This window comes from Puma concolor, chromosome C1 (genome assembly GCF_028749965.1).
Source record: "Puma concolor isolate L17-30 chromosome C1, mPumCon1.1.hap2, whole genome shotgun sequence".
NCBI lineage: Eukaryota > Metazoa > Chordata > Mammalia > Carnivora > Felidae > Puma > Puma concolor.
Window position 1 is genome coordinate 178,504,420 of NC_141674.1, and position 27,853 is coordinate 178,532,272.

Genomic DNA, 27,853 nt, shown 5'->3' on the forward strand with positions numbered 1-27,853 from the left:
GAATCATCATGCTCTACTTGTGACGTCGCAGACGCTTGGCCCCGGCGGGCGTGGGATGCCCTCGCCGCCCCGGGAGCCTCCAGGCGTCACCGCGTTTCCACGCCGCGGTCCCGCGTGGGCCGCGGGGGGGCGGCGGCCCCGCGGATGCTGACGGTCCGAGAGCCGGGACGAGCGGGGCAGCGAGCACGACGGCGCGCTTCGCGGTCCCCTCGAGCGCCCCCCGCGGTGCCGCGGACCCCAAGCCCTCGGGCTAAGCCTGCGGCCAGCAGCCTGCAGCCCCTCCGCCAGCCTCCGCGCCCGCCGCCGCCTCCGCCGCCGCCGCCGCATTTTCCTCCTCCTCCTCCCCCGCCTCTTCCGTTTCTGGAGGGAAAGGCTGCAGCCTCCTTCGCTCCGCATCCCCGGCTTAGGTAATACGGTTTCCTTCTTGCGTGCCCCTCGCCTCGCCGCCGCCGCCTCCCCACTCCTCGGATCTGGGTCCCCGGGCTGGGCGGAAGGCACGCGCCCCACCGCCCCAGCGGACGGTAGGTGAGTAAACAGGGGCCGGGAGGCTCCGTGCTTCTCCGCCCGGCCTGTGACGACCTCTGTCCGCGGCAGTCAGGCTGCCACCCGGCCCGCCCGCATCGCGGCTGCAGCCCGGCGGGTCGAGGAGCTCACGGCTCCCGCGGCTCCCTCGGCTCCCTCCGCCCTGCAGAAATGACCCGAAAGAAGCAGAGGGTGGGAAGAAAGGTTAGCCAACAACTTTGTTGAAAACAAAAACAAAAACAAAAACAAACCGATCTTGAGCATTTCTAGATCGAAGAAGCTGACCTGACAGTTGCGGAGAGCAGTGGCCCAGGTTCAACAGGTAGATGGCGTAGCTGTCCAGCGCCCCTTGGTTTTGCTTTGGGAGATGCTTCGAAGTGTCCGTTGCTGCTGGCTGCCGCTGGTGACCTACTAGATGAGTGTAAAATAAACATGATGAGGCTATATTTAGAAAAGTCTTTACTTCCTTGCTTTTAATTCTCTGCATTTGGAAGGGCGGTTTTGTGAGATGTGCATAGATAGGTGGTGTGGCCAGAATAGTAAGTGGGAAAATTTTAATTTGGCCGAATCCTATACGCTGTTAGACACAAAGAGCATGAAAAAAATCCCTAGATTATTTAGTACATCCATGAAAAATACATATGAACAATTAAGGTGTGTATTTGGGAGATTTCCAGTTGTAAAGCTAATTTTAAGGCATTGAATAAGCAGAAATTTGCCCTCTGTTTGAATGGCATTCACTTCAAAAGAACAGTGGGTTAAGGCTGTATGGACAGACCATTTAAGTGAATCCCACATATTGAAAATAAAACATTTTTTTGGCCCTTTTCCTGTGATTCCTAACTTTGAAACCAAAGAAGTTGATGAGGATCAGCCCCACTCAGCCGGATAACAGTCTAATGGTGACAATAATCCACTGAACTACTATTGAGTGATGAATTAGCTAAGTGATCTCATTTTTTACTTTAAAAATAGGGAATATAAAGAAAAGATAAAGGCAGGGGAAAAGTTCGCTTTTTCAAAACATACTTATTGAATTATTTAGAGCCGACTTTATTTTTAAGCTTTTGTGGATTTTTATACTACTCTTTAAATTAGTTCTTGGTCATAAAGAGGATTATGTAAAATGCATAAAGTTACACTTTTTGCATGGAATAAGCTACCATTTCTTTTCATGCTTTGGGACTAAACCGTGCTTGGAAATTGCATGCTTGGAAATTGCAGCCTGGACTTGCCCTTTGATGTGAAATACCTCATTACAGATTTAAATTATGACTGTACTTGTGGTACTCCTGAAAAATAAAAAAAAGAAAATATGTCTTGTTGGGCATATAAGGACTGTGAAACAAAAGTTATAAGTTTATTCATTATGTATGTATTTCTCCTTTTATTTCTCTCTTCTTTTATTATAACAACTAGAAAATGTCTTATTCTATTCCATCTTGTAGATAAATTGTGTAAAGATAATTACATTGGGGCGTCTGGGTGGCTCAGTCGGTTCAGTGTCTGACTTCGGCTCAGGTCATGATCTCCTGGTTTGTGGGTTTGAGACCCACGTAGGGCTCTGTGCTGACAGCTCAGAGCCTGGAGCCTGCTTTGGATTCTGTGTTTCCGTGTCTCTCTACCCCTCCCCTGCTCATGCTGTCCCTCTGTCTCTCAAAAATAAATACATGTTAAAAAAATTTTTAAAGATAATTACATCATATAAAGTGATTAATAACAAGTGTCTTCCTCCTTTATTAAAGATGAGGATGGTGTATATGAGAACTTTTTCTGGATGTGTTCTTAATAAATGTCCTTATTAAAATATTTTGAATCTTTAAATGAAGCTAAAAAAAACTCTGTACACTGATGTTTTTGTTTGGTTTAGGGTTTAGAAATAAAAGCAGGGTTGACAACATTTATCTTCCCATCTCATGATTAGCATAGTGTTTCCCAGATTTGCCTAGTTAAAAAAAAAACACCTCAGGCACATAGGGGAGGGGGCAACAAAAGTGGTTTAAAGATTCCCAGGTTGCAGCTTGGAACTTCTTGAATCAGAATCTCTAAGGGAAAGAAGATACTTCAAATAGGTCAAAATGACAAAATTTTAAAAAGACAAACGAAAAAGGCAAGGATGGGAAACACAAGTGGGAAATAACTATTGACAGAATGAGTAGGTGACATAACCTATTCTCATTCCTGTACATAAAATGGTCTTAAATGGAAGCTATGGTTTTCTTAATGTGATGAAGTCACCCATTTAGGAAATCTGAAACTTTTATATCCTTTTGTAGTCAAGCCTCCTGATGATTGAATCTAACAAACATTTTTGCATGTTTAGTCTCTTTTATGTGGTATGCAATGTTAATTCAAGTCCTTTAATGTTATAGGAACATTTTATTAATGGGCTTTTAATATAGATTACTGTGACTAGTAATCTACAGCAAATTCTTGTGTTTGATCATTTCTCTTTCATGTAACAGATTTCTTTACTGCCCCTTTTGTGTTCCTAAATAGGGAAGATAAGCGCACACATTTTAATAACTTATTTATAACTTTTACTAAAATGACCTAACTCCATCCAAAAGAGAAAAAAAAAACTTTATCTGGGCATAAAACATGGTCAATTATATATAAAAACAAATTAACAAAATAGAATATTAAATATCTATAAAAGAATTTGTCAAGATGAATTACCACAATGGAAAGTGTCAGAGTATTCTGTCCTTTTCTTCTCTCTTCCTTCCTTTTCTTTATTTCTCTTGTTTTGTTGTATTTTGTTTTTTGAGGGGAGGAGGAGGTTTGTTTGCTAGCTTATTTTTATTTTTAATCAACTAAATATTTAAAATCTATTATCCAAGTTTAAATTAATGTAAATGTTTGCTAACTTTATCAATAGATACTTGAACGTATCCTTTTCTTTACAGAGTGCAATGCTAATGAGAGTTATAATTAATAGCAAAGGAGTTAGGGGCACCTGGATGGCTTAGTCAGTTGAACATCCAACTTTAGCCTACGTCATGATCTTGCCGATCCCGAGTTGAAGCTCCGCATCAGACTCTGCTGACAGCTCAGAGCCTGGAGCCTGTTTTGGATTCTGTGTTTCCCTCTCTCGCTTTGCTCCTCCCCGACTCACACTCTGTCTCTCTCTTTCAAAAATAAACATTTAAAAAATTAAAAAAAAAAAAAACAGCAAAGGAGTTAAATTCAAATGATCAAAGCAAACTGTTCTCTTTTTTTAATGTTTATTTATTTTGAGAGAGAGAGAGTGTGTGTGCACATGCCCATGCAGCAGGGGAGAGGCAGAGAGGGAGAGAGAATCCCAAGGAGGCTCTGACAGTGCAGACCCCCATGAGAAGCTTTATCGCAAGAACCATGAGATCTTGACCTGAGCCAAAATCAAGAGTCAGACACTTAACTGACTGAGCCACCCAGGTGCCCCAGAAACTGTTCTTTTAATATTGCTTAAGGAGAACCTAGTTTAGTTATAGTGATGTCATAATTTTTCATTATCAATTGCTTTTTAAATAGGATCTGATCTTCCAAATTCTAGAAAACATCGGTTTTTCTCCTGGGAATTTGTAAGAATCACATATAATCAATCACATATAGTCTCAATTTGACCTGGGAATAAGAAAGCTCTGTTTTACAAACATGGCTGATGGTAAGCATCATTAATACCAAAGAATGGGGAGATAGAAATAAAGAATTCAGATCGGAAAGATAAATATTAACCAACTTAGATAGTTATCTATGGTTGTAGGATTAGCAAGCATGCAGGATAATTTTTACATGTTGGCTTTAATGAGCCATTTATGTCTTTTTACTAGTTTGAACTTTTTGAATAAAAGGACTATATTCTTTTATTAGTTTGTGTTCCTTTAAAGGCAAATGTTACATTCAGTTTTTGGTATTGATTTATTCAACATCTGTCAATATCTGTTAAAAATCAACTTTTGCCTCTATAACGTGGAAGTAGAATGACAGGAGGTAGGCTGCTACACCCAGCCTGCAAAAAAATGATACATAACGTGATCTATGACATTGCTTTCCTACTGTAATATTCAGAGAATATATCTGGGTCATGTTACTTATCATCACAGAAATAAAAAAATAATAGCAATTGTCTAAAAAGATCAATAAAGAACTCCTTTGAATCACATTTCTCCTAACAGTTATAATTTGAAAATTTACATAATGAATAATCCTTGACAGATTAATTTTGGTGGAAGAAAATCCATGTAAACATGTTTGTTTCCAGTGGAATGAAAATCAGTCAATTAACTTACAAAACCCCCCCCTGTGTGTTACAAGGGACATTGAAAAAAATGTGTGTCTTACTCTCAAGGAATTTATAGCCCATTAGAGAGAGAACAATGGTGCCTGAAAAGGGCTGGCTTGGAGGGGACGTAGGCCCTCCTCATAACATTCATTAGCTCCTTCACCCACACCCAAACCATTGCATATGAAAATATAATCCAAGTATTAAAAATCCGTGTGATTCCTGTAAAAAATCAACTTCAAGACAAATAGCCTAGTGCCCATTCTTTCAACCCAATTTTCATGCCCCTTTCCCAGCCTCATTTTTTTTCATTCAACAAATATTTACTATGCCCTCATTAGGTAGATGATAAATAGCCATAGCTTTTAAAATGTGCATTTTTTGAACCTAAAATTTTGTTTTTTACTCTTTAAAAACTGTAATAACATGAAATTTACCATTATAACCATTTTTGAGAGTATAATTCACGGACATTAAGTACGTTCTCATTGTTAACCAACCATCACCACTCTCTATCTGTAGAACTTTTTCCTTATCCCAAACTGATACTCTGGACCCACTGAACAATAACTCCCCATTCTCCTCTCCCTCCAGCCTCCGTAACCACCATTTCACTTCCTATGAATTTGACTACTCTGGGTACCTCATATAAGTGGAATCATACAATATTTGTTCTTTTGAGTCCGGCTTATTTCACTCAGCCTAACGTTTGCAAGGTTCATCCATGTTGTAGGATGTGCCAGAATTTCATTACTTTTTAAGGCTGGATAATATTCCCCAACCTCTTTTGATTTGGAAGACAGATATAAAAAACGGAAGTTTTGAACTAGAACACACCATACAAATCCCCTTTAAGCTCTCTGTCCCTGCTTTCATTTTTCATATTTACAAAAATAAGGAAAACAAGTCCCTGAGCTTGTGGCCCAAGTTTCACACCTGGTTGGATAGAGGCAAAGTGGGGCCTAAGAACCAGCTCTTCTATGGCCTAAACGAAAGCTCTTTCTGCTACACACCCACGAAGCCCATGCAGCCAATAAAAGACAAGTGTTGAATGAGTTGGTGCCAAAAGCGAGTGTTGCAGGTTTGAGAAAGAAAGTTAAAATAATTGAAAAATGCTACCTTTGAATGGAAACATTGGAACCGATTTGAAGATTAGTAAGACTGGATTCTGAGTAACAGTTATCATCACTATAAATAATCTTCTCCTGGAAAAGACTCTTCTACAAGCCATAATCTTGTCTCTTTTCTTTCTGCTTTGAATTATACATTACATTTGTATTCTTAAAAATATTTATTTTGGGGGCACCTGGGTGGCTCAGCCAGTTAAATATCTGACTCTCGGTTTCGACTGGGGTCCTGATCTCACCATTCATTTTGTGAGGGTCGAACCCCTTGTCAGACTCTGTGCTGACAGCACAGAGCCTGCTTGGGATCCTGTCTCTCCCTTTCTGTCTACACCCCTCCCCCACTCTCGTGCACTCTCTCAAAATAAATAAATAAAACATTAAAAAATATATTTATTCTTTCCTATGGTTAAGATAGTTACACTGAATCTGCTTCTATTTTTCATATTTTGAGGGAATTCAGGTTTCATTTGTGACTCCATGATTGTTCTAAACACATCCTTGACCGTATAGAAGTTTAAACATACAGTTGAAACTTAGAAGAAAGAAAACTATCCAAATGAATAGGGTTTCTATTTGGTGAAAATGTTCCTAACTATGGTGAAGAGGCTTAAAAGGGTCACTATCAAATTTAAAATTATTTCTGAATGGAATTCATAGTTTTCAAATGAATACTGGGAAGTCTTTGAATGCATATTTTATTCAAGTATTATGCTAATATGAAATACTTATTAGGTAGATCAAGTTGTGTTTCCTCCCCAGCATTTAATTTTCTTTACAAAAAAGGCAACATAAATTGACCCTTTAGCCAACCAAGGCCCATCATTCTTGGCTGCAGTATATATAGGATTCCCTGTTCTGCTTCCAAGTGAACAGCCAGACACAGAGTTCACTGGTGCACTTCATGTTTCCTTAAATTATCAGAAAAGGATCTGCTGAGCAATGTTCCCTGTCCTCAACCTAGATCTCCTGAATCAATATATCCAGGCGCAAAGTCCAAAAATCTGTATTTTTAAACAAGCATCCCATTTAGTTCTTGATCTTACTAATCTGGAAAGCATTGCTTGAGCACAAGATCCCATTTATAAGCTACCAGAATATTGGAAATGGAGGACATTTTTGTGGTCTATTGCTATAAGTAGCATCAGTGAGAAAAATGTGGACTACTGTGGTCCAATAGTAGCCTTAATAGGGCTAGGGTGAGGTAGGCTGACCAGCTTGGAAGCAGCACGTATGTAAATGCCATCTGAAGGTAATGAAGGAGGGAGGGAGAAATGTTAAGGTTAAATAGATGGATTTACATATCCCATATTTAATGTCTTGCCTAACGAAACCAAGTTAAACTTAGTATTCTGGTCTTTTAATCGACTAAATTCATCGTGTCAAGATAGGTCACCTCTGGATGACAAAGCATAACCTCAGATTCTGATGTGGCACAAAGGTGGTTCAGTTCTAGTCATCCAGATACAGCTTTGATTTGTTTTTGTAAATGAATACAGAATATATGCAGATTTTTATATGAATAAATATAGTCCCACATGCCTAACAGCACCTAGGTGTTGCTGATAAAAGCCAAGCACAATAAGCCATATTACAAGGACGAACTCTGTATTTACAAAGCTCAGAGAAAATGCATCAGATGACATTGTTAAATACCTCTGAGATATGTGCTAAGAGTTATAAGAAACCACACACCTTTAAAACTTCGGGTTTTTGTAAAATGTTTATTTTTAAGAGAGAGAGAGAGAGAGAGAGAGAGCGCGCGCACCCAAGAGTAGGGGAGGGGCAGAGAGAGAGGGAGACAGAGGATCCCAAGCGGGCTCCTTGCTGGCAGCAGGCTCACAGGGCTGGAACTAATTAATGAACTGACAGATTGTGACCTGTGCTGAAGTTGGACACTCAACTGACTGAGCCACCCAGGTGCCCCAAAGTTTTGGTTTTTAAAAGCTTTATTTTTATGCAATCTCTACATTCAAAGTGGGGCTCGAACTCACGACCCCAAGATTAAGAGTTGCACGTTCTACTGGCTGAGGCAGCCAAGTACCCCAGAAACCACACACCTTTAAATCTCCTGCCAGACAGAGCCTAGACAAGCAAACCAATGTACTGGTGTTGGTGAGATGGAACACAGATTTGGCTGGCCTCTGTGCTCCAGGTGCACAAGAAGGAGGGTCAGGCATGGTTCCTGGAGGAGCCAACTGCTGAACTGACTGTTCTCTCTCTTTCTCCCTGCCCTCCCCTTTTAAAGAATACTTTTTATCGAATTAGAAACACATGCAGAAAAGTATGCAGGTTCAAAGTGCATAGCTTGATGAATTTACACAAAGTCAACCTACTCATGCAACTGTCACTCAGATCCAGAACATTACCAGTGCCTAAAAGCCCCCATCATATCCCCCCATCAGTAACCTCTCCTTCTTCTCCAAGAGGAACCACCATTGTCACTTCTAATACCGTAAGTTAGTTTTGCCTATTTTCAGACTTCAAATACATTACATTGCACAGTATGTATATTTTGTGGCTGGCTTCTTTCAACAGTGTGTGTCTGTGAGATGCATCCACCTTGTTTCCTAGAGTAGTAATTCATTCATTCTCACTGCTATGTAGATCTACTTATGTGAACATGCCATAGTTTGTTCCATCTTATGATTGATGGTTGTTTGGCTTATTTCCAGTGTTAACTTGTCACAAATTATGCAATCATAAATATTCTCATGCCTGCCTTTCATATTCATACATGCATGAATTTTTGTAGGGTGTATGTCTACAAGGGAAATGGCTGGATCACAGACTATGCTTATATTCAACAACTTAGAAGTAATTTCTTTTTTTTTTTTTTTTTTTTTTTTTTTAAATTTTTTTTTCAACGTTTATTTATTTTTGAGACAGAGAGAGACAGAGCATGAACGGGGGAGGGGCAGAGAGAGAGGGAGACACAGAATCGGAAACAGGCTCCAGGCTCTGAGCCATCAGCCCAGAGCCCGACACGGGGCTCGAACTCACAGACCACGAGATCGTGACCTGGCTGAAGTCGGACGCTTAACCGACTGCGCCACCCAGGCGCCCCTTAGAAGTAATTTCCACCACTGGCTTTACCAATTTCATTCACACCCCAGTGTATAAGAGTCTCATTGCTCCAAATCCTCACCAAAACTGGAAAGTGTTAGTCTTTGATTTGAGCTATTCCATCCATTGGATAGGCAGTGGTGTCCTGTTGTGATTTTAAGTTGTATTTTCCTGATTACTGAGATAGAATATCTTTCCATATGTTTATTGACCATTTAAATATCCTCTTTTATGAAGTATCTGTTCAAGTATTTGTTTGTTTGTTTGTTTGTTTGTTTTGCCCGTGAACTGATTGTGAGAAAGTAAGTAAACATTAGGCATAGAAGGCAGGTGGAAAGGCATCATCAACCAGAGGGAACAGCATTACAAATTAGAGCATAGGAGTAAATGGACAGATAGTGGGAAATCAATTATGAAAATGCTAAATTTAGAACCTATGAATTGATGACAGCAATATCGCACAGTACAAAGTAAAATAACAGTACAAAGTAAAAAAAATACAGGCGGTCTCACACTGTACTTCTTAATGGATTCTGAGAAATGTTTGACAAATACCTGAAAGTTGAATACAGCTTATCCACTAGAAAGATAATTTAATTTCCAGTTAGCTAAAAGGTAGTATTTAAATACCTAGTAATGCTTATGATACAGTTCCCCTGTGGCCAAGGTAACCAGATGGGCTGACGAAAGATCCATAGGGGCATCAGGAGAGGCTATTTTTACCAAGTTGCTCTTTAGCCCTCACTGGTTGCTCCAACTGAGCCAACTGAGACCCCGCCATACTTTATGTGGGTCCACTTCTGTTCTGCCCTATCCCTTCTACCAGGGAAGCCGCCATTCTCTCAACTAGCCCCTAAAGCAGTCCTAAGCAGGAAACAGAGGGAGAACAAGGTCTGTGTTTCCCCTAAAACTGTGCACTAAGTGAAGCCTTGGTCAGCCCCTCAGCATGTGCCCACCTAGGGAGACTCCTGGACATTTGCACCCCCTTGAGAGAAGTCTCCACAAACACATTTCTTGTAAAACACCCAGGTATTTCATGGACGTCTGGCCTTTCCCCCCAACAGCAATAGCTGTCAGGCATGGCCACCACACAACAGCTTCCAACTGTCAACCTTCAGAGGATGAGCGAAAAACTAAATTCAGGATGTGAATGGTGGAGGTGGGATGGGGAGTCATTGTATATTGGACAAAATGTAGGTTCCCTAGAAGTTGTAGAAGTTATGTATGAAGTTATCTGCAGGAAGAAAGGAATGTCAACAGAAATGCTTTGACCTACTTGTTTACTCATTAGCAGTTCTGTTTTGCTGAGGGCCCTTATCTATGTCGTCACACTTCTGTCACTGTAAACAGCTAAGGGGCAAGGCCAGTTCCTGGTACAACCAGGCTCTTCACACAAAAAGAACACACTTGGGCCCTAGAATCCCCATAAAATATCCTGACAAAATGTCCCCCTTGACAGTATAATGATCCTCTCAAGCCATCCATACAGGGCCTACCATGATGTCAGAGTAGTCATGCAGCCTCCAGGAGCCAAGTTTCCACTCAGACGCCCAGAAACTGAAGCAATCAGATCTGGCCTGCATAAAGGAAGTTTATCTGGGTCATTCAGAGAATTACAAGTAGCTCCCAGCCTTTGGGATTTAATGGACTAGTAAATTTTCAGAAAAGATTTTGGCGACCCATATAAAGTTGCCAACCTCTTATTTTCTCAAGGAAGGACACGTGACTGTATTTCTGTGAAGTTGTATTTAATAGTCATAGCTGTCCTTTGTTATCTACTATATGCAAAGCTCTGTGCTCGGTACTTTTCCAGAAATATCTCATTTGATCTTCACAGTGTCCCTGCACTTTAAGTATTCTATTCATATTACAGATGAGGAGAGAGGCTCAGATGGCGTAAGTAAATTACCTGATGCCCCACAGCTAGTTAATGGCAAAGCCAGGTTTTGATCCCAGGTTTGTCTCCAAAGCCTGTGTCTTTCCCACTGTACTGTTTATCACATCTTAAATATGCATATATTATTCAAATGTGATTTTTATTTTTTTTATTTTTATTTTTTATTTAAAAAAAATTTTTTTTTCAACGTTTATTTATTTTTAAGACAGAGAGAGACAGAGCATGAACGGGGGAGGGGCAGAGAGAGAGGGAGACACAGAATCGGAAGCAGGCTCCAGGCTCTGAGCCACCAGCCCAGAGCCTGACGCGGGGCTCGAACTCACGGACCGCGAGATCGTGACCTGGCTGAAGTCGGACGCTTAACCGACTGCGCCACCCAGGTGCCCCTCAAATGTGATTTTTAAAATACTGGTGTTCTGATGAGATGACAGGATGGTTAGGAATTAAAATGAAGTTTGTCTGTGTAGAGATTTGGGTTTCCATGAAAAGTCTTAAGAACAGTTTTTTCACCCACTTCAATGTATTCAATATTTCTCCAACTGGGGATGAAAAAATCCCCCAAAAGCTAAAGAGACCATTTCTGTCTGACATTGCGATACACTATTATGTTGACATACATTTGGTCTGAGATGGTGAGGAATAAAACTTCTTCAAACCTGTTCTGCTCAAAAGTGCCTTGAAGTAGGTTGTCCCAGAGTAAGGCTTACAGGAGGTTATTTCAATGTTCACTGTATCATTAATGATTTGGCTGTTAAAGTGAGTACCTCCTATTAGGAAAGACTGACTCACAGAATTAAATTTATTGACCATATAGACGGGGCAAAGTACCTTACTCCATCTTTACTATCTGGCCAGAAGACAGAAGATGAAGGAATAGATTTTGTTGACATTTGCTAAGATTATCAAGCAATACCTCTTTCAGGAGAGGTGTTGGGTGATAAGTTGTATTCCCTCAAAATGTGCATGTTGTAGCCCTAACCCCCAGTACCTCATAATGTGACTGTATTTGGAGACAGGGTCTTCAAAGAGATCATTAGGGTTTATGATATCATATGGATGAGCCCTCATCTAATCTGACTGGTGTCTTTATAAAAAGAGGAAGAGACACCGGGGATGTTCATGCACAGAGGAAAGACTATAGGAGGACACAGCGAGGAGGTGGTCATCTGCACATCAAGGAGGGAGGCTTCAGGAGAAACCAAACGTGTAGACACCTTGCTCTTGGAACTTCAGAACTATGAGAAAATACATTTCTGTTGTTGAAGCCACCCTGTCTGTGGCATTTTGTTCTGGCAACCCTAGCAAACTGATGCAACAGGAATTAGATATTTGGAATGAGCTAAGCCCTTCCCGCTGATGCCAACACAGCCATTTAAGTGAGACATCAGTAGAATATGATGGATGAGATTTTACTTTCCAGCAAAGATGGTATACATTGAAGATCAGCTGGGGAAAGGTTTTTCTAAGAGTACAAAGGAAGTCAAGTGTCAGATAGTGATTTTTAATAGTCAAATTAGTGACAGCTGTCAGCTAGGTGTGTTTCTCTATTTTTTTTGCTATATAATAGTAATAATATACTTATAGTATATAGTAATAATATACTTATAGTAATAATATACTTATGATTATTTACCCAATAATTACTTTTCCCCTGACTTAACAGGTAAGAATTTATGAAAGAATTTTATTGGCTACGGTGCTGGCTAATAGAGCAACTGCCATTTTCCTGGGACTTGGATCTTGTCATAGTCACTTCCTAGCTGTGTGATTTTGGACAAACTACTTAACCTCCTGTGCCTCAGTCTCTTTATCTGTAAAATAGAGATAATAGTACCTTCTTCATAAGGTTTTGTGAAAATTAAATAAATAATATATGTAAAGTGCTTAGAAGGATACCTGGCATACAGTAAGCACCCAATACATGTTAGCTATTATTTTAACTTGGCCCTGTCTCTGCATGTGGATAACCAATAGAGGAACTCTTGCACCTACATGGTTCCACCAAGATATCTGCCACCAGGTGCCAGCCCCCATGGACTTGCCAGAATGGTGTTGAAGAAGAAGAAGTGGGCCTGAAGAATAGTAGATATTCAATCTCAGTGGTCAGGGGAGCCTGGGTGGCTCAGTCGGTTAAGCATCGGACTTTGGCTCAGGTCATGATCTCATGGTTTGTGAATTCAAGCCCCGTGTTGGGCTTTGTGCTGACAGCTCAGAGCCTGGAGCCTGCTTCAGATTCTGTGTCTCCCCCGCTCTCTGCCCCTACCCAGCTCATTCTCTGTCTCTGTCTCTCAAAAAATAAACATTGAAAAAAATATATTAAAAAATCTCAGTGGTCAGCATCATCTAGGAGTCTGACAAAAATATAGATTCCTAGGCCCTTTCCCTAAAGATTCTGATTCACCAAGTTTGGATGGAGCCCAGGAATTTGTCTTTTTAGTAGGCACCTTGGTTAATTCTGATACGGGTGGTTCTCAGAACAACTATTTTTTTTTTTAAATTTTTTTTTCAACGTTTTTATTTATTTATGGGACAGAGAGAGACAGAGCATGAACGGGGGAGGGGCAGAGAGAGAGGGAGACACAGAATCGGAAACAGGCTCCAGGCTCCGAGCCATCAGCCCAGAGCCTGACGCGGGGCTCGAACTCACGGACCGTGAGATCGTGACCTGGCTGAAGTCGGACGCTTAACCGACTGCGCCACCCAGGCGCCCCATCAGAACAACTATTAAGAAATACTAATCAAAAATAATTTCTTCTTTATTGAAGGCTATTAAATTATGGTAAATGTCATAACTTACTAATCATGAGTCTGTAATAATTTTCATTTAAGGCATTTGAAATGTTTAAATAAAACTAGCTTAGGTTAAAAAATGAGTATGTAGACTTGTTTTTAAAAATCATCTGAGGGGTGCCTGGGTAGCTCAGTCAGTTAAGCATCTGACTGACTCTTGATTTCAGCTCAGGTCATGGTCTCGCAGCTTGTGAGATTGAGGCTCGAGTCAGACTCTGTGCTGAGAGCACAGAGCCTGCTTGGGATTCTCTCTCTCTCTCTCTCTCTCTCTTTCTCTCTCTCTCTCTCTCTCTTTCTCTGCCCCTCCCCAACTTGTGTGTGCTCTCTCTCTCTCAAAATAAACATTTAAAAAAAGCATCTGAAAGATAATTTCCACAAGTGTTTTTAAGAGTTATTGATAAACCTGAAGAAATTCAGCATCGAGTGTAGACCTCAGTTTTTCCATAGACAATTTGAGTTATTCCAGTTGAGTCACTCAAGGTGAGGATGAATTGTTCAGTGCTCCCCTCAGGCTAATGGCCTGAGTGACCTGAGTTGAGGGCAGATGGTGAGAGATACATGGAAGCAGTTTGAAGAGAAGCACAGAGAATGTTGGTTCAGTTTGTATGGTGGAAATGGTCCATTCAGCCAGAAAGTAGCAGGCTAGTTGTGCAAATTAATCAGAAAGTTTTGCATGTAGATAATGATAGCTGTGAGAGACTTTTTTAGGAAGCTAGGATCCTGGAGAAAGGTAAACAGTGCTGGGTTCTATAGGATGGCTGGAGAAAGCATAGTCCGAAGTTGAAACTGGGCATTCAATCCGGAGCTTAACAAAATATGATAGTGTTGTCCAGGGTCAGAAGAAGAGTGATTAAGGTTGGACTCTAAGATAACTTTGGAACTGAAAAACCCGAGTATTGTGTTATGATGAATTCCTAAAATCTGTACACCTATTAATTGCAGGACTAAAGTTTATAGCTGATACTTCTTTCCTGCTGGTCAAGCTGCTGTGCTCAAGTTGTGAGAGAATGGTCATTATTGAGGAAATAAAGGTCAAGTTCAAAGGGGAGAAACTCCAGATCCCTGGGGTGAGCTTTCTGTGGGAAGAAAGGGGTAGTGGTGTGGCCTCTGTAAGTAGCTCACCTGAGTGTTCTGAGGGCATCACAGGGAAAGTTTCTTGGTTGTGCAACAGTGCAGTAGTATAGTGTTTCTTTAAACAAACTTCGTTTTAACAAAGTTGAGGGAAATAGACAATACTGATACTGTTTATCTAGAAAGCTTTCAAATTAGACTCCTTAAAATCTTTATGCTGCTTTTAAGATAAGCTATTTGGATGCTCTTGGTTCACTGATTATTTTCTCTTCACTTATAATCAGTTACTTAGAACATTTACAAAGAAATCAATATTATCAGAGTTACTGAATTTATACCCTTGGGGCATATGTATTCCAAGATATGTATGTATCCGGGTATATACACATTTCATATAACTTATAATTTATAGTGTACAGGTGCCATAAATTATTTCTAAGTCAAAGTGCCTCAGCTTATTAATATAACGTTTTAAAAAAATGTTTTAATGTTTATTTACTTTTGAGAGAAAGAGAGGCACAGTGTGAGAGGGAAAGGAACAGAGAGAGGGAGACACAGAATCTGAAGCAGGCTCCAGGCTCTGAGCTATCAGCACAGAACCTGATGTGGGGCTCGAAATCACAAACCACGAGATCATGACCTGAGCTGAAGTTGGATGCTTAACCGACTGAGCCACCCAGGCGCCCCCGTTTTTCTTAGTGTTTAGGTTCAAGTCAACCACAGTGAATCTTTGACTGTTATTCACTCCTGGATGAAAAATGGCAGTTAGGTAGGCAGGTGTTTTTGTTTAATTTTTAACTTCATCTTCTCTACCACCTGACAGCTCTGTGTGTTATTACCATAGCACTACTTTGGACAACTGTCTCCACGAATTGACGAATTATTGTCCTTCATGCTTAATTGTCCCAAGATAGTTTTAATTTGTTTTTTTCAACGTTTATTTATTTTTGGGACAGAGAGAGACAGAGCATGAACGGGGGAGGGGCAGAGAGAGAGGGAGACACAGAATCGGAAACAGGCTCCAGGCTCTGAGCCATCAGCCCAGAGCCCAACGCGGGGCTCGAACTCACGGACCGTGAGATCGTGACCTGGCTGAAGTCAGACGCTTAACCTACTGCGCCACCCAGGCGCCCCCCAAGATAGTTTTGAATGTCATTTGTTATTATAAAAATAGTATATATTTATTGTAGAATATTTGAAAATTATAGAAAAGCATAATAAAAAAATCATTTACAATTCTCGTACTCAATAACTACCATTAAATATCTGCATAACTACCAGTACAGCATCACCTATTGGTCTTTCAATCTCGCTCTCTCCTCTGTCTCTCTCTCTCTCTCTCTAGATATATATATACATACATATATACATATATATGTATGTATTTATATGTATACATATATACGTATATATGTGTATACACACACACACACACACACCTAGAGAATGTATGTGTGCATATAAACACAAATTGGTAACATATTATCATACTATATACATAGCTATAAGGTTTTCCCGTTTAATGCTATAGCATTAACATATCTCCATATTATTAAATATTCCTTAAAAACGTGATTTTAAGGACCACATAGTAGTCTGTCATACATTTTACAAATATTTAAGATTATTTTCAACCTTTTGCTATTGTAAACAATGTTAATCCTTCTTTTGCAAATATATCTTAACCCAACTCTGACTTTTTTAAAACAAATTAAGCCAAAATGGAATTACTGCCTAAAGATAAGTGACATACGTAGCAATCTTGATACATTTATCTCAAACCCCCTCTGGAAAGCCATTTGTTTGCATGTCCCTGAGTAGAGCATCCGCACCTGTTTCACCATACCTGCAAGAATGAATGCTAGCTTAAAATAGCTTTGTCTACCTAGTAGCAAAGGAAGAGATCTCATTGTTTTTATTCACTTCTGTTACTGTTGAGGTTGGACATATTTTGTCATGGTGGTTGACACATAATCTTAAGAATATAGCATTTTTTTTTGGCAAACTTAAGACAAACCAACAATGACCACTCACAGTTAACTCCATTGCAAGGACATCCTTGTTATATTAATCCTCAGCCTCTGAGAGTCCATTAAGGGAATTTTTTTTTAAGAAGTTGAGGGGCGCCTGGGTGGCGCAGTCGGTTAAGCGTCCGGCTTCAGCCAGGTCACGATCTCGCGGTCCGTGAGTTCGAGCCCCGCGTCAGGCTCTGGGCTGATGGCTCGGAGCCTGGAGCCTGTTTCCGATTCTGTGTCTCCCTCTCTCTCTGCCCCTCCCCCGTTCATGCTCTGTCTCTCTCTGTCCCAAAAATAAATAAAAACGTTGAAAAATTTAAAAAAAGAAGTTGAGTGTTTATTATGACAATAAAGATCCTGGGCTTGTGAATGAGACTGACTCAGAGCCCTGCCGTTTAGTCTTTTGTAACCCTGAAGAAGTTACCCAATCTTTCTAGGCTTCAGGTTTCCTTGACTGTAAAACAAAACTGACAATCCTCACAGTAATTCTCACAATGACATCGCATTTTAAGCTTGTTGGAGCTTTCAGTGAAATGCACCTACTGCTGAAAAGTGAGAAATGTTTCCTAATTACCCAATTGCTATGTCAAGTTATGACAGCATACTTCTTAGAAGCCAGAACTTTTAAAGTCCCAACAAGTTGCGTGTTTTACTTTACTATTTAAACTTTTACAGCAGCACAGATTGTGGGACTTTTTTCTCCCCATTAAAAAAAAAGGTAGTTGGAAGACAGCTTAGCTGTTAGCCCAAGCGTGGCTTCAGAGTCTTGTAGGACACTACAGTGCTTGCTGAAGTGATGCTTAGTACTTTAGAAAGTTGCCCTAAAACGGATAAGGACAAATCGTCTTCCACTTCTGTCTTCTTCCCCAATAGGGTGAAAGAAAGCGCTGCTTCAACATTGCCACTGAGCCTGTGTGATCATTCTAAGGTCATTACAAGACTTCTGTTTTCCTTTTAACATTGTGCTTGTATCCACCTGCCTGTCCATCTAGGGATTTAGAAATATAATGTAGAGGATTCTCAAAGACTTCCCTTCTCTGAGAATTCAATTCTTTGCATAATGGATTTTTGAGACTGAAAATACATTTTGAAGTATTAAAGAATAACTTTGATATTTTAGATGCGATCTGCTCTTTCACACTGAAGATGTGACTAGGGCATATGCTAGCTGTTCAGCCCTGCCAACCAGGTTGACTGCCAGACGGGCTGTTTAGTAGTGTCAGAGGCACCCTGACATCATTCCCTGAACTGCTTTCTCTTTCACATTCTTGTACTTTTCCAGCTGACAGCCCAGAGGGTAGGTGCCGATTCCACCAGCACCGCCACTGGAAAGCAAGGTTCAGAATGTCAGATATCCTCCGGGAGCTGCTCCGTGTCTCTGAGAAAGCTGCCAACATCGCCCGGGCATGCAGGCAGCAGGAAGCCCTCTTCCAGCTGCTGATAGAAGAAAAGAAAGAGGGAGAAAAGAACAAGAAGTTTGCAGTTGATTTCAAGACCCTGGCTGATGTACTGGTACAGGAAGTTATAAAACAGAATATGGAGAACAAGGTAAGAAAGGTCACAGCCAAGGTAATTGCCCTGTGGTTTTTTTCCGATAGAATAGCATGCCTTTTCCTTTTCCCTCCCCACCTCAGAATACTAGCGCCTAGGATTCTAATAAACAACTTGGGTTTTCCCCTCCCCTTGTTTTGACTACAAAATTACCAAAATGTTCATTGCAGAAAAAATTTAAAATACGGAAAAGCAAATAAGGGAAAAAAAATCACAATTCTGACAGCTAAAGAGAAACATTTGGGCGTGGAGCTTTTTACTTATCAATGAATTTCTTTTTAATAAATAATACATGTTCTCTGGAAAATAAGCAAAAATAAGAATCCTTAATCCTAACACTAGAGAGAACGACAGCTATGTTTTACCAAATCTTGTAGGAACATTTTCCGTCTATATGTAGTTGTTTGCATGGCACATAGAACTGATCTCAGTAGAAATAAGAACATACTGTTTTATTGAGTTCTTTTTTTAACTTGACATATCATATCCCACCTTTTGATGTAATCTTGTATCTAATGGTTGCCTCAGTTATTGGCTTGTACTGTCCTGGATACTGGAAATTCCCTTTATTATAATAGAAAAACATTTATAACTAACAATGATTGTGATTCTAGGTATCTTAAGCTGACTGGGAAAAGAAACTATTTGTAAGTAGTTATAACAAACAATAGCACTAGCAGACAATTACGAGTCCTCACTGTGTGTCAGGCACTTCTAAGGGCTTTAAGTATATTAATTTATGTAACTATTATTATATAATTATAAATAATATAAATAATTGTAAATAATATATATTTATATTTTATATTAAAATTGTAATAATTTTATGAGGTAGAAACTATTATTCCAATGTAATGGATGAGAAAAGGGAAGCACAGAGAAGTTAAGTAACTTGTCCAAAGTTACACAGCAAGCAAATAGCAGGGCTGGCTTTTGAACACAGGCCGACTGGCTCCAGAGTTTGTGCTGTTTGCAATACTATTTTGCCTTTATATGATAATCTAATAATTACATATTTTTTTAAGATTTGAGAGGATAGAACTTTATTACAGGAAGCAGTACAAAATATTGGAATAGTTTCTATGAAATTCTCAAAATGTTGGGAATCATTTGGAACCATTTAAATGAATTCTTGAACATAGGCAGGAAGAGAGAATAAATGACCCCTTGAAATCTCTGCCAACTATACTTTTTCATGCCCTGTAATATCTAGCTCCAATAAATGAAGCAAGTTTATTTTTGTTACTGATCGAGATAGTTGGGTGCAAGAGAAGGTTGAGCAACTGCATTAGAAATGTATCAACATGCACAGTTATTGGCTAACATTTGCCCCCAAGCATTTTAGCAAGCTGAGGTAACTGTTCATTGATAAACATATGACAGGACTTATGAACAAATAAACGACATTCATTGCTGGCTATATAAGAGGCTTTGTTTCATGACCCTTATATCCTGTAGCCTCGGGAGGAATGGGCTCACTGGCAGCCCCTGTTGACTTGGATTGTTCTTCAGAAGAGGAAAAAAATAACAAGTGGTTGCAGGCATTGTTAAAGCTATTGGCCATCTGCAAATGACTGGGTTCAAATATCTGAAGCATTTCCTTGCTTTTGTTCCCTGAGAACATCATGCATATCGTAACTGAGCACATATTTTGAGAAAAATTATCTTTACCACAGAGAGGATCAGAAGCAAAATGTCCCTGAAAGCTTCCTGGTCATACAAGGGATGAGAGAAGATTCTTACTTAGCTCCATTTTTTCATTCTATTTTGATGCATTATCAGTCAATAAAATATTCCAACCCCCCTTTTTTTTCTGTATCCCCTTCCTTGCCTGAAGTCTCGCGATACCTCCAACAAGTGCGGAAGACACCTGAAAATGAAAGCAATGACATCTAATGTCATCCTCTGATCCCTTCTATCCAGTCTCAAGTCATAGTCTTAGGTACTTGGTCAATCCCGTTAACGCACATAAGCCAGTAGGGTGCTGTTGAAGAGCAACAGTTCAAGTGTCTCCTTTGCAAATATTCTAGTTCTATCGCCTGTAAGTGGAAGGATGAAGTTTCTAAAGTACTTCTGCAGACCCAACGGAACATAAGGAAACCAGACTTCTACCATGATTTGAACTTCCTGGAGGGGCAAAGGAGCAGGAAAATATTAGAAAACTAAGTACTGAACCAACCTGACTTCACTTTTTATACTAGATTGATTTCTGGGATTGTAAATTTCTAAATTTCAGATCTAGTTGTACTATTTAATTTGAAGTACAAAATGAGAATATGCACAGAATTGAACATGTATGTGGGATTTGGGGATTTTTTGGTTTTTGCTTTGTCTTTGTTTTTGTCTTTTTGTTTCTTTGTCATACTCTAAATCATTCAGTTTCCAGGCTTGGCAAAAAACATTTTGGGAGAAGAATCCAATGAGTTTACTAATGATTTGGGTAAGTATAAGAATCCTAATGTATTTTTATAATTTAATTATTATATGGTATTGTAATTTTCAATGACATCAAGAAATAAAGGAATGTTTGTAAGCCTTTCATATAAATAGCATATTTTAATGTTAAGCTTCATTGAGTACCTCAGAATATTATGCCATTCAAGTTAGAGAGATGTAGTATCTTGTAAGTATTTAGCAAGTCCACATGTATTATTTTATATATAAATCTGTACCATTTAAATAATGTTTGGGGAAGTTGCATGGCCCTTTGAGAATCTAATGGAAGTCACAGATGCTCTCAGAAAGATGCACATTTACAGTTACATAGACAATTTTAGGTTCAAGTTTTGTGTTTTTTTGTTTTTTGTTTTTGTTTTGTTTTGCTTTTTTAGAGAGAGAGCATGAGTAGATGAGAGGGGCAGAGGGAGAGAAACAATCTTTTTAAAAAAAAATTTTTTTTAATGTTTTATTTATTCTTAAGAGAGAGACAGAGACAGAGCATGAGCGAGGAAGGGGCAGAGAGAGTGGGAGACACAGAATCTGAAGCAGGCTCCAGGCTCCGAGCTGTCAGCTCAGAGCCCGATGTGGGGCTTGAACTCACAAGCCGTGAGATCATGACCCGAGCTGAAGTCCGATGCTCAACCGACTGAGCCACCCAGGCACCCCGAGAAACAATCTTAAGTAGGCTCCGTGCTCAGTTTGGAGCCAGACACAGGGCTCTATCCCATGACGCTGGTACCATGACCTGAGAGGAAATCAAAATTTGGATGCTCAGTCAACTGGCCAGGTGCCCCTAGGTCCAAGTTTTAAACCCATTCATGGACCTCCCGGGGAGTCTGTAGACCTTGGTTGAGAATCTAGAGAGGCCCTGTCTCTGAAATACTGTGTGCTCTTGAGTAAAGAAAACGTGTTCACCTCATTAGTTCTCTGGTCTCAGAACCTTGGTAAAAGGAGTTGGATTAAATAAAAGGTTCCTTTAATACCAAATTTTATGTCTTCTTTAATTAGTTTCCTGTGGGCCAGATTGTCCGTTGATCTACTTCCATGTTCCGTTATGGTAGAGAGAAAAATATCAAAATCTCTGATCCCTTAGAGAGAAACAAATTATTTTTAGTTTGGGTGTTTTATTTGTTTAAGGTAGAAGATTAAAATAGTGAACTTTAATCACTGATCACTGACAAATAGTTAAACCTCTAGAGGCACAGTTACAAAGGCAAAAACTAATTTCTGGATTAACGCTGGGAAAATTTTCCCCTTTGTGGGCTGTGTATTAAGATGCAATTAGTTCTATGATACTCCTTGAGAGAAATCTCATTTAAACTTCTTAAGGTTGAAAAAAACACCTGTGATTAACTGATAAGAAGTCCTATGCTTGCCTACCTCAAAAACAATTTAGTATTTTATTTACCTAGAATTATAGGGGCAAAAAGGCATTCCACATACATATTCCTGAGAACCGAAGGGGAGAATGAGTTTAGCGTGCTGGGGGTGGGTCACAGAAACATGGCACGTGGGATGGATAAGGTAAGTGGGGGCAGGAACAGAGCATGGAAGTTTGCAGGAGGAGTTTGAATTTTCCTCTAAGTGTGATGGGAATTCACTAGAGTTTATTTTTTTATTTTTTTATTTTTTTAAGTTTATTTATTTTGAGACAGAGAGAAAGAGTGTGTGTGTGAGAGTGAGCAGGGGAGGGGCAGAGAGAGAGGGAGAGAGAGAACATCCCAAATAGGCTCCTCACTGTCAAGGAGAAACCTGATGTGGGGCTTGATCTCACAAACCATGAGATTCATGACCTGGGCCTAAATCAAGAGTCAGATGCTTAACTGACTGAGCCACCAAGGTGCCCTTCACTGGAGCATTTTAAGCACAGGAGTGATGTGATATGATTTGCTTCTTGGCCTGATCCCATGACTTTTACTAAGCCCAGTCATAGGTGCTTGGTTAAGTGGCAGTGATTAGCATTATGATTCCCCAACTTCAACAGTCTAATTTAATTTGAACTTAACTAAATATAATTGAATGTTTCTTGCTGATACAGTCATCATTGTAATAGATTCATACTGTGTTTCCCAAACTTTAATGATCACATGAATCACTTGGGATTCTTTAAAACTCAGGTGTGGGATGGAGCCTGAAGTTCTGAATTTCTAACAGGCTCTCAGGTGATGCTGCTGCCAGTCCTTGGAATGGCTAGGGTCACTAGTAGTACTTGTCTATGTACCTAAAAAGCCCCAAAGTGCCATGTCTTCTTCTTTTAAAAAGTTTATATTCACCATTGCCGTCCCTTTGTGTTGCTACTAAGTTGCCTATTTTTGCCTCTTTCCTCACTTCTGTTGGGAGCTAGAAACCAGATTAACCAAGGGTCTAAGAAGCATGTTCAAAGTGATCGTGAAGCAGCTGGATTTGGTAACTTGTGGTTTCATTTGGATGAGTAGCTTTACTTACATCCTAATTTCCAGTGGGTTTCACAGAGGAGAGCTATTTCTAGGTATGTCATTTAGAGTCATGCAGTTTACCACACATAAACAGTAGTTACACCTCATCTTATGGTACTTTGCTGAGCATAAACACCTTTTAGTTAAAAGCAGTTTTATAGAGGGAGGTAGAAGCATTTCGTGTGCTGATAAAACCTCCCTTCTTTTCGATAATACATTCTAACACTAACAAGGTGACCTGTGTATATTCAGAAGGCAAAAGGCATAAAACATAAATATTATCAAGGGCTCGGGATTCAGGGTTTCTTAACTGGTTCATGAGCTCCCTTAAACTAGATGCAAGATTGTATGCATGTTCCCCTGTGGACATTTTCCTGGGAAGAAGTTTCTTTGATACCTGGAATCTACCCCTCACGTCATACTAGGTATTTCGGCCACTACTGGGCACCTGTGACCTTGTGAAGCTGCCTGGGTGATTCTGGCAGTCAACCAGGGTAGGAACCAGGAGTATGAACATATTGCCCTCGCCCAATCTAAGCGCACAGCTTTGGCTCTTCCTCACCCCTCAGTTGTTGTTTCTCCCCCAGAGCTCTTGAAATGTAATGGCTTTTAGTTTGTCTTTATTCCAGGGGAAAAGATTATCTTGAGACTGTGTCCAACAGAGGAAGAAACAGTAGAGCTTCTTAGCAAAGTCCTTAATGGTAACAAGTTGGCGTCTGAAGCATTAGCCAAGGTTGTCCATCAGGATGTCACTTTTACTGACCCAACTCTGGATTCAATAGAGATCAGCATTCCACAGGACATTTTGGGAATCTGGGTGGATCCCATAGGTAAGTAGAGGAGAATGTTTGCTTTTATTTGTTCTTATTAGTAATCCTTTTGTGGGAGGAGGCATGGGAAAATAAAAATTCAGAGTGTAGTTTAATTCTCCTAGAAGATTTTAACATTTCAGAGTTATAAAATGAATAGTGAAGAGTGAAAGTATACGTGTGATGATGTGTTGTTATGTGTATATTTGTAACATTTCTACAATGGATATGCACAAGTATTTGTGTGCCATCTCTGTGTGTGCATATATATACAAAGCTGAATTAACGTACACACACACACACACACACACACACACACACACACACACACACAAAGCTGAATTAATTCATCTTTGAAAGACTTCAGAGGCCAGACTGGTAAATATGAGAGAATAATGAACTGATAGTAGCTATAACTAATTGAGCACACGTGCCATTTAAAGAATACTCAGCTCTGGCAGATTATTGCCATATAGGTGTACAGTCTAGATGTTTAGGTTTTTAAAGAGAAACCAAAATCCAGGTTTTTAAGTGATAGCTCCCATTTTTTAACCACTGACTACTAATTCAATTAAACAAGTAAACAGTCAAAACCACTGTATAGGTCAAGCAAAACACAGTATAACACAGCTGAATGTGATTCACTCCCAGTTTGTGTGCCCTATGTAAATCTTACCTATTATTTTCTTGGGCATGGTTGTGGTAGAATCCTAGTTTATAGCTCTGTGTTTTAACAGTGTAGGTCTATTTCAGTGATGCTATTAATACAATGCCCAGGATATTAATTTGCAGAGTCTCTCCTTTTTTTTTCGTTTCCACTTGCCTACCACATTCTGCCCAATACAGCTGGGACCACTCCCAGGCACCCCCTGCCCCCATCCTCCCATCTTGCAAGCACATTAATATAACATTACAGAAGTGCCTTTAATCATCAGGGAATTACAGAACATTCAATTGATGGATTACATATGCAAACTAAGATTTCCCAAAATCTTTTATCACACAATGGTAAATTAGCATTAGTTGTGGTTTTCTGAGGGACCAGAATCTCCTATTTCTTGGTTCTATCCTGAATTGATTCTGCTAGCCAGCTCTTTTGCACAGCACACCTTAACTGGGTATTAACTCACTACTAGATGTTGGCAGTCAGCTGCTGGCATGTATGTCTCTTAAGCTCATTGCCTTCTTTTTCACAGGCAGACTATCAATTTCTTCCTTTTATGCCACCATCACTGACTCTCTCTTCTAATTTAAGGGACAGGGGTGCCTGGGTGGCTCAATCAGTTAAGTGCCCGACTTCGGCTCAGGTCATGATCTCACAGTTTGTGAGTTCGAGCCCCGCGTCACACTCTGTACTGATGGCTCAGAGCCTGGAGCCTGCTTCTGATTCTGTGTCTCCCTCTCTCTCTGCCCCTCCCCCGCTCATGCTCTGTCTGTGTCTCAAAAATAAATAAAACATTTTTAAAAAAATTTAATTTGAGGGACAAAAAAAAAAAGGTAATTTCACCCCTGAGAGATTTCTGGAAGGAGATTTTCCCATCCATCCACACTATACTTGTCCTCTGATTAGTAAGAGGCTCTAAAGAATCCCACCACAGTCATCCTGAGTCATTAGCTTTTAAATGCTTTTGACATATCATGGATATTTGAGTGCTTATGGTATGTGAGGTGCTATGCTAGATGCCACATGAACTACAGACATGTCCTCTCCCTTCAAGAGTTCCCACAGAGTTGGGAAAAATGGAACACAAGCAGCTTGAAAATGGAAGTACAAGAGGTCAAATAACAATTTGAAACAAGTGACACTCAAAGGCAAAACTTGACTGATTACTCTCTTAGTCTGTTCGGGCTGTGCTAACAAAATACCATGGACTAGGTAGCTTATAAACAATAGAAACTTATTTCTCAAAGTTCTGGAGTGCCTGCATGGTGAGATGAGGGCCCTCTTCCTGCTTCATAGCTGGCACCTTCTCACCATGTCCTTATAGAGTGGAAAAGACTAAGGATCTCTCTGGAGCCTCTTCTATAAGGCACTAATCTCATTAATTAAGGTTTCACTCTCATGACTTAGGTATCTCCCAGAGGCCTAACTTACTAATACAATCACCTTTATGGGGTTAGAATTTGGGGAGAATACATTCAGACCACAGCAGTTACCAAATTGGTAGAACACAGAAATGATACAGCACAGCGTTTCCAGTTGTATCCATCATTATCTTTGAAATAATCATTACCTGAATCCAAACAAATGTGCTTCATTTTTTTTTCCAGATTCAACTTATCAGTATATAAAAGGTTCTGCTGACATTAAATCCAACCAAGGAATCTTCCCCAGTGGACTTCAGTGTGTCACCATTTTAATTGGTGTCTATGACCTACAGACAGGAGTGCCCCTAATGGGAGTCATCAACCAACCTTTTGTATCACAAGATCTAAACACACTCAGGTAAGATCTATCACTCCACATGACATTACCATGACTTGATACACTAAGGTGTTCGTACTAAAGTCTGCAGGTTTAAATTAAAATTCCTTCTATTTTCAGTCCTGGGTTAAATATCATTTTAGTGGGGGCTAGGTGGATGCTGATAGAAACTGCAAGGTGCTCTGCTAGATGCCACATGAACTACAGACATGTCCTCTCCCTTCCAGAGTTCCCACAGAGTTGGGAAAAATGGAACACAAGCAGCTTAAAAATGGAAGTACAAGAGGTCAGACCATTCCTGGAGGCCGGAAATCCCACAGATGTTTCCACATTGTTCTAGACTGATGTGATAATGTTGACAGCATTCCTAACTGGCAGCCACATGACACGTGCAGGCATAGGAGTTACTTTTACAAACCAATTAGCTACTTGATACCTATTTCTAGCCTTAAGGGCATTGAGATTTGTTGCCTGATACACTTTTTTCATATCATCCTGTTGGAAAACAACATAAGTAATAAAACAAATGTGACAGCCTATGGCCACAAACTGAAAGTTCTCTTCTGCAGGTGGAAAGGACAGTGCTACTGGGGCCTTTCTTACATGGATACCAACATCCATTCACTTCAGCGTCTTGACTCTTCAAGAAAGAACAGTGAAGCGCGGAGCCAAATGACTGAAAACACCAGCTCTGAGGCGGAACGCTCCCACCCATTTTCAGCGGTCATTAGTACGAGTGAAAAGGACACTATCAAAGCCGCATTGTCACGTGTATGTGGCGAGCGCATATTCCGGGCAGCCGGGGCTGGTTACAAGAGCCTTTGTGTTGTCCAAGGCCTTGTTGACATTTACATCTTTTCAGAGGATACCACGTTCAAGTGGGACTCTTGTGCGGCTCATGCCATACTCAGGGCCATGGGTGGGGGAATGGTAGACTTAAGAGAATGCCTGCAAAGAAATTCAGAAATGGGGCTTGATTTGCCACAGCTAGTGTACCACGTGGAAAACGAAGGTGCTGCTGGCGTGGATCGGTGGGCCAACAAGGGAGGACTGATTGCATACAGATCAAGGAAGCAACTGGAGACATTCCTGAGCCTCCTTATCCAAAACCTTGCGCCTGTGGATACATGCACGTAGATGAACTCTGTTCTCATGTACTTGAAAACCCAACTGTGAACAATTTCCCACATCTCTTATCTTTTGAAGACAGCTTTGTCCTATGGATGGTCAACGTTCTCCTTCCTCTTTTGAGGAGCATTTTTCCATTATGTGTTCATAATAACGATAATTTCAATAAATGAATGACATCATGTAGCAGTTACATTCATGTGCAAAGTTCTTAATAGTGGATATTGTGCTACTAGTGTTGCTTGAAACACTTCAATAAAATATTGAAGAGGAAAAATTCCTGCTCAATTAGTAATACTCTTCCAAGCACCTAAGCA

General features: G+C 40.1%; 2 protein-coding genes across 4 annotated transcripts in view; one reads left to right on the forward strand and one right to left on the reverse strand.

Annotated features, from left to right (window-relative positions):
- The window catches only part of HIBCH (3-hydroxyisobutyryl-CoA hydrolase), a 149,881-nt gene that overhangs the window by 120,054 nt on the left and 1,974 nt on the right, over positions 1-27,853 (reverse strand). Inside the window, exon 2 of the mRNA XM_086719143.1 lies at positions 774-930. The gene's annotated coding sequence lies outside the window, so the exon portion shown is untranslated. The remainder of the gene's footprint in view (positions 1-773; positions 931-27,853) is intronic.
- Positions 279-27,729, forward strand: INPP1 (inositol polyphosphate-1-phosphatase). 3 transcript variants are annotated; one of them, XM_086719138.1, is made up of 6 exons: positions 279-407; positions 18,032-18,297; positions 20,680-20,740; positions 23,804-24,004; positions 26,255-26,429; positions 26,978-27,729. In XM_086719138.1, exons 2-6 carry the CDS (start codon positions 18,094-18,096, stop codon positions 27,543-27,545), a joined length of 1,209 nt encoding a protein of 402 aa, XP_086575264.1. In that variant the 5' UTR covers positions 279-407; positions 18,032-18,093; the 3' UTR covers positions 27,546-27,729. The 3 variants fall into 3 exon arrangements, with proteins under 3 accessions (XP_086575264.1, XP_025790989.1, XP_086575265.1); XM_025935204.2 differs by having other exon boundaries at positions 387-525; XM_086719139.1 differs by lacking the exon at positions 279-407 and adding an exon at positions 14,528-14,730.